The 12618-nt window shown below is 39.3% G+C and overlaps 1 protein-coding gene and 1 long non-coding RNA gene across 3 annotated transcripts in view; one reads left to right on the top strand and one right to left on the bottom strand.

The window, feature by feature from the left end:
- Nucleotides 1–6357, top strand: part of LOC108669523 — a 29614-nt gene extending 23257 nt beyond the window's left edge. For both annotated transcript variants that reach the window (XM_047879880.1, XM_047879883.1), the window contains exons 12-16: nt 372–478; nt 2915–3119; nt 4090–4311; nt 4680–4884; nt 5189–6357. In XM_047879880.1, coding sequence (XP_047735836.1) covers nt 372–478; nt 2915–3119; nt 4090–4311; nt 4680–4884; nt 5189–5450 — 1001 coding nt within the window. In that variant the 3' untranslated portion in view covers nt 5451–6357. The remainder of the gene's footprint in view (nt 1–371; nt 479–2914; nt 3120–4089; nt 4312–4679; nt 4885–5188) is intronic.
- Nucleotides 6358–8354: 1997 nt separating this feature from the next.
- LOC108669524 lies at nt 8355–9595 on the bottom strand. Its single transcript, XR_001930666.2, has 3 exons — nt 9462–9595; nt 9028–9182; nt 8355–8654 (listed from the first exon to the last, which is right to left on the bottom strand). It is a non-coding gene; the product is annotated as an uncharacterized LOC108669524 (long non-coding RNA).
- Between the last annotated feature and the right edge of the window lie 3023 nt (nt 9596–12618).

A 12618-nucleotide genomic window follows, 5' to 3' on the forward strand; every position in this document is an offset into this window, starting at 1 on the left:
TGAAAAACTAAACGGGGAGCGAGAAGGCTATTCGTTCTGCTGAAGATGAATAATTAAAGGAAACGCGAACTAATTCGCCTGCTGGAGTTTGGATTGAATTTAAAGGCAAATAATCATGAGTAAGCAATCACGTCACAATGTAAAATTGTTGGTCAAGATAAAAGAGAGCATCACAGGGAGATGAGATCGCAGAGAGGACTCTGCATTCACTATTCACTATGTAGTAATATTAATAATGATATTAATAAAAGTAATATTAATAAGGGGTTTTTTGATACGCTAACTAATAAATGTGTTGTTGTTGATATTTTGTTTTAAATTTCTAATGTGATCACTCTGCTGAGACTATTTTACTTTTCTAAATTTTCCAGGATCGATTACTGATCTACTTGGTGATTCTCCAACGACAACCAGAAAACCTTATGACTATTATAGATCACGGCACCACCAGGTTCCTGTCACATTAGGCATTATGAAGGTAAAGATTTAACTTGATTAAAAAACTAACTTTATCTACAGAGCATTTTTTCTCGTGTCTACATTTGTTATTAGACGACATTTCTACCAGCAGGTGTTAGATTCAACTTCTCGGGCCAGATAGTTGACCACGCTCAATTCGGGCAAGTTCTAAGTCCCGTCCACACGGTCAAACTTAATTATCGTCAAGTCATGCTAAGTTTAACACCCAAGACGGAAAACTGACATTACAAGACTTACGAGACGGGTCGCACCATTTTTTTGAGTTCATAGATCTTGACTGCAGTTTTCCATGCCCGCGGCAAATTAAATTGAAAGACAACAGGGACACAAAAAATACACTGACCGATGCGACTTGATTAATTGCAATTAAGTAGATCCTACAGCTAACTAAGTATTCGTACCAAAGAAAGTAATATCATTTCGTACTGTACATTGAAAATAAGTGTCAACAACATTATTGACCCTCTAAAAATATTCTCATATTATTTACCTTAAAGTACATCTTCATAACATTGTAACTGGACTAGCAGGTCTCCAATATTATTAAACTTAAAGCTTGTTTCGAAAATATTGTTTTGAACTCGAAGTCTTTGTAGCTACGCCCGGTAGCCAAACTCTCAGAGTAGCAAAAATTTTTCTTCGTGGCTGCATGGTCGAAGTCCTCACTTCGGAGTCGATTTTTAAAAGTATGGTTCTACAAAATTGAAGAATTTGCTATAGATTTCTATATCCTTACGTAAGTAATTACGGCATCTGGTGGTTCCCATTGTAATTACCGTAAAACTTCACTTGAGGTTTTCTTCTCTCCAGTAACCACTGTCGAAACCACCGCGTCCATCTAAATCTCTGCAATTTAATATTGTTTGTCCAATTCACGATCAATTCAGCGGTGACAACTACGTCCTTTCATGGTCGAGGGAGCAAAAACTGAAGAAAAGTTGGAATCGCATGGACGCCCATCAGTCATCCGTCTTGGATGTCAAACTTTGGCATAACGTGCCAGATTGACGATAAGATGCAAGATTGACGATAAGTTTGCCCGTACGGGGTTGAGGCAATAGCTATGGAGAATGGACATACAGCACTATGGCTTTTAGGCCCTTACATGTATTTTTCCTTCATCATGTTATGACTGAAACCATGTGCTACTGTCAAAGCCCGACACAAGTTGGCGTAGTGCGCTCTCGTTAATTTTCGGAGCAGCCAGTTGGCAACGAGTCGGATGAATGGGACATAATAATAAGTAAGCATAATATTACCTACTTTTACAATACATAGAAAGTTTGATAGACATTTACATTACCTACATTAAATACTTTCTCACAAGTATTCACGGCTAAAAACACCTTTACAAGTTAAGCTTAATATTAAAAGACGTGTTGACGTTTACATCCCCTCAATGCAAATGCCGTTGAAACTACGATGATTATTAGTTAATTTCGTTGAAACAACGTTTAATCAACCTTTGATATCTACATTGGGGCGTAATTCTACATGTCTATTTATCGCATGCATCCAATTTGGCTGCTTATTCTTCAGAAAGGCAGAAGATCCGATTTCTACTGCAAAGCTATCTATCGACGTCACTCGTCTATTGCAAAGCTGTCTAGCTATGACGAGTAACGTTACATGCATGTTTAGTGTTTTAGCTAAAATGATAGATGACCAAAAATGCAGGACAAGACTGATGTATTCGAAAATAAACTACAACAACAATGGACAGATGCAAAAACGAGCAAATATAAATAATTAAAATAAAATCGGCCATATACCATCATGTGAAGCCTCAGAGATTCAAGAATGTACTTCCGTAATTCCTAACATTTTGATGCTAGAAATTTTATTCTCCAATGCTATATTTTGCGTCACTGACAATACCGATTCTTTTAAAATTGTTTAATGTATTTGTTATATACCATCATCTATGAAATGTAAAGTGTTCATGATATTGGTTTATAGCAGTCTTCTTATATTAGTTTTCATTTCTGCCCAGTTGCTGTAATAATACAACTGATAAACGTTTCCGGTGAAATGTGATAGCGACAACGAGATAAGAAGAGCTAACGGTGACTTCGAGTTTTGTGAATCTCAGTGGATTTCTCAATGTCGCTGTTGAGTGGCGCTTGAGCGCCGTTAAAGGTGGTGTTTGCAGCATGGTCTCGGGTTGCTTTAGCAGCTTAGCTAAACGAACTCAGGGTACGTTTTACCAGGCATATCTTGAATTATCAAGTAGACAAGCCACATACAAGAGCTCCCGTCAAATGATTCTGCCATATAATGGCGATGCTGGTTTTGAAAGCGCGTAAAAAAATCAGAAAGGTTGCACGCGTGCGGCAGCATGTTCATCATGCATGTGTGTTGTGCTTGACGATGTACTATGCTATGGAAAATTTCAGGAAATTTTTCAGAATATCTTGCATGCCTTTGTTTACAGTACAAAGTGGGGCGCACGTTCATGCTTGTCAGGTTGGCATTGACGAAAAGAGTTAAATATCTGACATTGACGTACTTTCCATCTGGCGTCGCGTCAGTCATAGTTACGGCCTCGTCAGCGACGGATGTCATCCCTTCATTCTACCACGCTGACGTCAACAGCAGTTACCCGTCTATGCAACGTTTATCACACCCCTCTACTACAGGTGAGTCACACCTATAGTTGTGTTGGTTATTCGGGTGACCGGAAGATGTGTGAAGGGTTTAATTAATATGGAGAGATAATTGGAACTGCATATTTCATGATGCGAATAGATAAATACGGATATATCCCGCGAAAAACACAAGTGGCCCCTCGTGGCTACTACCAAGTGGTTCTGGTGTCCAGTGCTCTGAACTCTCGCCCAACCTCTCGAATTTTTTTCAGCCTCCTGAAGAGAGTGCGTGTCACTAGGAATTAAGACTTATTTTTTTTTGTGCCACGTTTTCTACTATTCCTTTATATATTTGACATCATCCCATTCCCTCGTGCTCCCTCCTCCCGCCTCGAACCCACCGGGCTTGCCTCAGCGAGCAAGCTGAGGCCGGTGTTCGGACCACTACCAGGCACGGGGGCTCAATATTAACGACGCTCACGGACTGCCTCGACTCACCGAGTGACGCACAGGAAAGACATGACCGAATCTTCTTGTACCACCACATCAACTGACCTCTCTCCGAGACTCGAGCTACTCACCCCCTATCACCTTCATCATAACCATTATCACCACTCATCCCATCAAACCATTATTTGAAATATGCACAAACAAAGTAATAAATACCACAAAAAGGTGAAAAAGAGGGTTAAAAAACGAAAGTAGAAAGAGTTTTTAATATAACAGCCCTCAAATTTGCACAAACTTAATATTGCATCGAACTGCAAATTCACCCCTCACTCCTCCACAGCAATCAATCAAAGCGGTGACGGGTTTTCTATCATCCCGCACCCAACCCAAACCTAACACAACCCAACGAAACAACCTAATTATGCGCTATGCGTCTGTCCTCATTTCCAACTGTCTTTTTCATTTCTCCTTCGGTCTGGCCACTCCACGCCCCCTCTTGTTCTCTTCCACTCTTTCCAAGTGGCACCGCAACCGCAGCAACACGACCAAAACACAACTCTCTTTACAACAGGCATGCACGAATACCTAGGAGTAGTTGTGCCCGGCATCGACACGGCCAGTTTGCAGAGAGTGATATCCGTAGAATTGACGCCGCTCGCTAGCCCTGACTCCTCCCGCTCTCTACAGTTGCCAACAACCTCACCTCGATTCATCACTTATGCCAGACTAAACGATTCCACCACTCTGCCACTGTTGCCATTTAGCATCGTCTACACGGCACATGACTCTGGAGGTGAATAATAAAACTCAGTGCCAAGATGATTTGACTGGGACTAAACTTTAAAGGGACAGAAATTTGCTGAAAATAATTTTGGTGATCTGTCAATACTTTATTGGGAATTGAATTCCTCCATAGCAGCAAAATTCATCTCAACTTCATATTATATGCAAGCAATGCCGTAAATATGCATTTAGATTTTATAATATTAAGGTGCTCATTGATAAATGGTTGAGTACGCCTTTGCAGTATAATTTCGTGACTCTTGGAGTGAACTATGTTAGCAACTACCCTATGCGTTGACGCACTTGGTGCTCACTGGGCATCTTAATTCAAAGAGGACATGTTAAAATTTGATACTATCGTCGAACGCTCTCGATCAGGTCGAGATCTCGTACGCATGAGCCAGCAGATGCAGATGCCATGCGAGTTTCGAGTTTGTCTTGGCAGCGGCCGTGAGGTGTGGGGGAGACGTGGAAAGAAACTTTCGGTCCACTTCAGTATCACCAACACTGCTGAAGCGGATGAAACTTTTACCATCAACGCTGCCGACTCTTTAGGATACCCCATTGTATTTCCGCGGAAAAGGTCAAGTATTTACAACATATCTCAAAAGAAGTGCAAGCCTAAGAAAGATAGGCATGCTGTCAAATATGATCAAGGTTTTGATTCAATATACCTTATACATTTTTTACGATGCCTCACAGTGAATGCATATTCGTGTTCGCATGATAGTCAATGAAAACATATTACTTGGTACAAAATCAAACAACGCGTAATCCAGTTTATTCTTGAATTAAATCCACGTTCTAAAACATGTATCCTAATCTCAAAGTAATGGGAAGTAACAATTTACGGCTTTGAGGTACATTAACGTCTTTTTTCGGTGCAGCGTTCGAGTGGTGAGCAAGAAGTCAGTCAACTTGGTGTTGTTCGTCTACATACCTATGAGGGTGAACGCCTTCCAGCAGTTGGTCAAGCCTACGGAATACGGAATTAGCGACATTTCGAACATCAAGTCTGTGTCCAACTCTCTTGTGATCACAGCGACGTCTCCTAAGGGACAATATAGCAGCGTCGTGGCTTACGTCATTGACACAAGCGACGTGGAAGACGGTGACATGTTCGTCACAAGGAACGTTACACACCTCTAAAATGTGTGCGTCATATGCTCGGTTACAACCTAACCTAACCTAACATGAGCGCTCTGGTCGGTAGACTGACGAAGAAAATTATAACTGTACGAAAGATCTTATACGAGGAAGTCTCAAGTTTGACATGAGAAGTATTGAGGCGGTACATAGACCGCTGATTCAGTAGACTGATTCAGTTAGAAGAGGCCGTGCTTCAAAACATTCCAGAAGGCGTAGAAATGCAACTGGATCACGTTATTTGTGCGTGAAAACTTTCAAACGTGAAGTAAACGACATGAATTGAATTCACGAGTAGCTAGCTGGTTTCTTACATGTCGCGTCGGTATTTTCAAACGAGTACCCTTGTCTTTGACATTATTCTTGATCGATATGCAGTTTGAGTAAAGTTAAAATCTGTATTTGATCATCTTTCGCGTGTCATACTTTGCCATTTTACCTTTCACCGCTTTATTTTTAATGCCTTTTTCATCGCATGACTGGAAAAATTAGAGTTCGATATTACAGAAGTATAATAATCAAACATAACATGGTTACAATTTCGGAAATAAATACTCACGGATCTGTAATCCCAATAAAATTCTTCCTATTATATAATTGTTTACGTGCATGAGTGCTATTTTAAAGAATTACATTGACGTTTAAACTATTTTCTTTTCATTTTCTATTTCTTAAGTGAAAAAATTATCTGTATGGGACAAATCAAATCAAAACTCGTCACAATTATTTAAGTACTCATACATTCTTATAAAAGGTTTGCCAGCATTAAACAGAATTCGCCTCGTAGGCAGTTCATTGCAGAGAATAATAATGACATATTCCTAATAAAGGATTGCATGCACGTAATTTTGCTCTTCTTATCGCCGAATTTTATTTTGCAATCTTGATGGTAAGTACAGTCTGCTGCCATTGTGATGGTTTGGTGTCTTGCCCCAAAGTACGAATGTGCGCACATTAGTTCAGACTTGATATCTGCACTGTTAGAAAATCGACCGTAAAAAAAACGTTCCCACCGGCGTTACAGTGGCCGGTTATTCACCGTTAAATTAAACGACGGGAACGTTTTCCCGCACGAAAACGGTACGCCCGTTTTGTACTTTACGGCTTCCTACAGTTTCTTTCATACAGACTATTGTAATCCGACATAGCCACACATAAGAAGACATAGCGAGACATAAGGAGACAAAGCGAGACATAAGAAGACATAGCGAGACATAACGAGACATAAGGAGACATAAGGAGACAAAGCGAGACATAAGAAGACATAGCGAGACATAAGGAGACATAGCAAGACATAAGGAGACAGCGAGACATAAGGACACAGCGAGACATGGAAACATAGCGAGACATAAGGCGATATAGCGAGACATATGGAGACATAGCGAGACATAAGGAGACATAGCGAGACATAAGGAGACATAGCGAGACATAAGGCGATATAGCGAGACATAAGGCGATATAGCGAGACATATGGAGACATAGCGAGACACAAGGAGACAGAGAGACATAGCGAGACATAAGGCGATATAGCGAGACATAAGGAGACATAGCGAGACATAATGAGACATAGCGAGACATAAGGAGACATAGCGAGGCATAGGGAGATATAGCGAGACATAAAGAGACATAGCGAGACATAGCGAGACATAGCAAGACATAAGGAGACATATGGAGATATAAGGAAAAATAGCGAAACATTAGGAGACATAGCAAGACATAAGGAGACATAGCAAGACATAGCGAGACATAAGGAGTCATATGGAGACTTAGCGAGACATAAGGAGACATAGCAAAACATGAGGAGACATGGAGAAACATATGGAGCCATAGCAAGACATAAGGAGACATGGCGAAACATATGGAGCCATAGCGAGACATAAGGAGACAGTAAGACACAAGGAGACATGGCGAGTCATGAGAGGACAGCGAGACATAAAGAGACATGACGAGACATAACTTAAGACATGGCGAAACTTAGAGAGACATAGCGAGGCACGATGAATAATAACGCGAGGAATTTGTTCATATCTTTATTGGTTCAACTGAAATATTTTTCGGAAGCTACATCGCAGACTGTATATGCATGCAGGAAAAAATTCCACGGATATATAGATGCATCTTCATTGATAAAAATAAAGAAACTGCGGTTTAATGCATCGTGAATATATTGATAAGGAGAATATTTACTGTTACATTACTATTCCTAACAAATAAAATCAGTAGAAATTAGTTACCACTCCAGTAAGAAATTTACATTATTGGCAAATTAAAACTTAAGTGAATTAAATACAATTTTTAATCCGAATCTAAATGGCGTACGGGTGCCAATAACAGGTCATCATTCCCGATATCAGTGATTAGACCAAATCAACGCAAGTGAGACGTAATATACTAAAGCGGTAATATACTATACCTTAACATTGAAATAAAAAGCACTGTAAAATAACAGTCGACGTATGCAAAAGATTGTGAAAATCACAAGGGAACGTCTCAGAGAAAATCTAGTTACATGGAAACGTCCGTTGTAGGGAGAGGCAGTCGAAGAGGTGCTCAGTGGAGCGGAATGGTTCCCCCACACTCGAGACAAGCCGCGCTTGCGAAGGGGCCCACCCTGAATGTGAAGAACGCAAGGTGCCTACAAAAGCACGAACGGTGCTGATCCAGCTCGGAGTGGTAGGGGTGCGGGAGTATTGCGGGCCAGGATTCTGGGGTGGTGATGCGGTCAACCCTGGGGAGTTGAGGCGGTCAGGACCCTGGGGAGTTGAGGCGGCAGGACCCTAGGGAGTTGAGGCAGTCCGGAACCTGGAGAGGTAAGACGGCCTGGATCCTGTTGTTCGCAGTGGTCCCCGCGATGTTGGAGGCGATGGCCCTGCTAAGGGTCCGTAAAGGCCCCACATAGGAGCCTGCTGGCAGGCAGCCACATACCAATACTTTGGCAAAGAAATGACCAAAGCGGGAAAGCAGGGCCATCTTCACGAGTCTGCACTGGAGGGGCAGAGACAATCCGGAAAGAATGAGCGTAGGTTTGGAGGACGCGTGCCAGGAACTCAGCAGAATCTTCGCCGTGGGGTACCCAGGCTGCGTGCCAATTTGCTTCTGTGGGTTCCGCGGTCGGGCCAAACAGCAGACATTCCCCAGTCGACACCTCTCCTCGTGGTCACTATTGTATGCACTCCCGCGAATGAAGAATTTTGGCTCGCAGAGTACCTGCAAAAGTTATTCAAGTTAGTTCAAAATAATTGCATTTATAAAAATTGATGGAGCCTCCACCTGGAAAAAGGACAACAATGAATTTCAAATCAATGAATGGAGGGCCTGAGGCCTTAGTATGATCAATGTATCATAAACAGAAGATTGTATGAGCACATTTGTGAGAGCTATTGCCATAATTAGCAGTGAAATCAGCCACTCGATTCGTTTTATCAATATTTGAATTCATTAAATGCCTATCTTGTTCAATTTGGCGATTTTGTCCAAATGATTAAAGTTTTAAATTCCTGGTATCGGCTCTAAAAATACATTAAAATACGTTAATGAAGCGGAAACTGCCGAGCCACAATATACAGAGTGAATCACAAACCTCTTCAGATACCACAGCTGCGCAGACTGCATTCGGTTATTCGTTGTCTGAGGCGTAGTGGGAAGCGAGAAGCGTCACCAGTCCGTCCACGAGGCACGGCACCTCGCATTTGCTGACCGAAGGACAGCGCTGCTCTGCGTGCACTAATGACGGTCCTGAAGAGGCAAAATATGTAATTAATACAATCAACCTCTGTTTTAATCATCAACGCACAAGATTATCCAAATATTGAAGCAGAACCAAGTCGACAGTCCACTAACATATTTTTTCTCAGAGCTGAACTGATTTTCAGTGAATAGTGTCAATAAACTAGTGACATTTTTGACAATGTGCAGCATATAAACCAAGACGAAAAAGCATGGGTCGTATGGCCTCTTTCATGGAAAGCTCACATGAAGAGTCTTTCATGAAAGCTCACATGAAGTCAGCTTCACCTCTACGTCTAAAGAATCCAGTCACAAATCAGAGTGTGACGGCCATGATGATGCAGAGAAGTGCAGTAAGTACTGCAATACTTCTTGTAGGGATTTTCTGTCTCCACGCCCATTGCTGGCTCTGCAGGTGATTCAGCTGGAAAATAATTATTGTGTTGTAAATAATTATGAAAACTCTAATGCCAAAGTACAAAATTTGTAATTTAATTGAGAAATTATAAAACTAACTATACTGTTAGTGAGGTTTAATTCAACAAGCATTGCTAGAAAATACAATCACAATGCAATACACATAAGTTTTCAATTTAAAGCATATTCTATGGATAGAGCATTGCATAAAATAATATAAAAACTTGAATTGTACAAGGTAATCAATACTCATGCACTTAATTGTTTAAGACTCCTCCAGACTCTTGAATGTTTTTCAGCACTTCTAATGTATGGACTTTTAGGCAGAAATGCTCATGGGTGCTTCTTAATTCGAGCTCAGGTGCATTTCTTTTTCATTATGGACCATTCCTTGATGATTTTTTAGGTAAACTTGAAAAATTATTTGCCTAATTGACAAATAAATTCCTTAAATAGTTCTATTTTAAATTGAAATGAGTGAGAATGGACTATAACAGCAATTATTCTGTGGCTTGTAATGATACAATAAAATGTTGTAACATATATTAACAATGCAGACTTGTGATGAGATACATCAAATGCAGGTTTTTATGCAAGTAAAGAACTGTCCTCAAATGAGGCACTAGAGAAACTGGAGATCTGGGGCTAATTCAGATCAATAAAATCATGCTAATGTTTTCTTTTATTTGATTGGGAGCACAGAAAATAATGGGATTAATATTTATTTGTGAAACAGTAAAAAATACATCAAGCAAATATTATTACAGTCTTTTACAGATATACTTGTGCAGTGAAGAACTGAACAGAAATTTTAAAAACTAACTTAACTTGCTTGATGGATTTTGTTGGCATGAATTTCATTTGCCAAAACTTCAGCAATTATCACACAATTTGTATTTTATCCTCATAGTTATCCCATTGCCAATTTCTGGATATTTCTACTATAGTATTTTTAATAATGGAATTACATTTTAGGTCAACATGTCAGATGCTCATAAACAAACTGAATTCACCCTTCCATTTTGTGCAGCGTTGAGCATTGTCACCCTATCAGTTGTATAATGTTAAAATTGCTATTATTATATTATTATTAAAAATGAAGATTTATTTGGAATAATAACTTAGATAAATACCACCTCTTAATTGTTTGGTGCTTTGAATTTCAACGTATTATCAATTATCCCACCAGTCCTACCTAGACTTTGAAGTAGAGAAGATACTTCAGTCAAATATAGAAGTGTTGAATGTATTTCTTCATTAATAATAATAAATAATTTTTTTAATAATCAACCAATCTTTTAATAAAGCAATAACTTATGTAGTCACTATATAGAGCAATACATTTTTCAGTCACAAAAAAACTGACTAAAAGTAGCTTTTCGTGATGAATAAAGTATTGTTTTATTTATTGACTAAATAAGGAATTGATTTATTAAAAGATTAGTTGATTAGTAAATAAGTAATTTGTTATTATTATTATAGCACTACATTCAACACTTCCAAATATGACTGAAGTAGCCTCTCTCCTTGTCTTAGGTATGTAGGGCCCTAACTGGGAAATTGGCAGAAGCCACCTGTGAATTGGACAATAACGCCTGTGGATCTGGCCAATTTTACCCATCCCTATGACATTTTCCGATTTTCTTTGGTGAAAAATTGGAAAAGCGGTTTAACTTATCCAGCAGCTTTTTAAAATAACCAGTGAAACAATTGTTTTCAGCTGCAGCTTTTTAAAACAATCAGTGAAACAATTGTTTTCAGCTGCAATTTTTGGAAACTTCTGCGGCTGCGGGTGAAGTTCTGCCCAATATTCCAAATTGGGTAGGGCTGGTAAGCCAATTGATGGTAGGTAAAAAGTCAAAGCTCTGAACAATTAATAGAAAATATTAATGTAAATTATTATTTTCAACTGAACCTTTATTGTTACTAATATTAGAAATTATAGCATGTTATGATAATAATAGGGTAACAATACTGAATGCTTCACTTATTGAAGAGTGGACAAAATTTGTTTCAAGTTGGCCAAACTGCCAACATTGTGATATAACCTGTGATTTTGATTCCCACCTGATCACAGAATTTAAAGTAACAAAGTAGAAATATTTAGAAATTAGTGATGGGCTAAAAATGGTGATAGGTAGGATTCAATTTTCAAGTTGTGCAATAATCTGCTGAAGTTTTGGCACATAAAATTAATGTAAAAAAAAACATATCAACCAAGTTAAGTTAGTTATATAGTTCACTGGTTAACTGTAAAAGAGACTATCAGAGTGGAACTCTAGGGTTGATGCTCCATCTATATTCTATATTTCAAGAAACTAGCACACTTGTTTAACCAAAATATCAGCAAGGTTTTAAAAGAAAGCTTCAGTTGCAAAAATTCCAGTACAATATGATATTCGGACTTGCTCATTTATTGCCTCTCGCAAAAACTACTTTGTGAGCAGTGTAAATCGTCAATGACAATTTGTCACTAGGCTGACTGAAGTCACAATTCGCCCAGGTCGACTCCCTCCCTAGTCCCTACTGCACACAACTCGGCAGTCGGCACTATTTGAATTCCCCAAGAATAGAAGCACTTCATCCTGAAATTATCAAAATATAATGAATAAGAGGTTGTTTCTCGTCGACTTCGCTGCACAGTATCACTGGCTAGCTCTAGTCTATAGAGTTTAGAAATCGGCTGATGTCGAACCATCGCAACTGAAAGTATTAACACTCAAAGAATAGGAGAACAAACATGAGCAACTCAACTGAATAACATACAATACCTTATCATTTGTACAAAAATCACAGCCAACAACAAAAATGAGTATAAACTAGCATAAATAAATTGAATAAATTTAGCTCTTAAGTGATGTCTGCCACTCAAGATGGCGTCTAGGTATTAACTCGACAGATGAACGTGGCGCCATCTACCGTTGAGCACTGAAGTCCAACAAACCACGGTAAGTAACCTGAGTGACCGGATTACGGTAAATGAGCATCGAAATATAACGTGTGTTACACATTTTTCGGCCGTTTTTTC

Source organism: Hyalella azteca, unplaced genomic scaffold (genome assembly GCF_000764305.2).
Source record: "Hyalella azteca isolate HAZT.00-mixed unplaced genomic scaffold, Hazt_2.0.2 contig425, whole genome shotgun sequence".
In the NCBI taxonomy this organism is placed as follows: Eukaryota; Metazoa; Arthropoda; class Malacostraca; order Amphipoda; family Hyalellidae; genus Hyalella; species Hyalella azteca.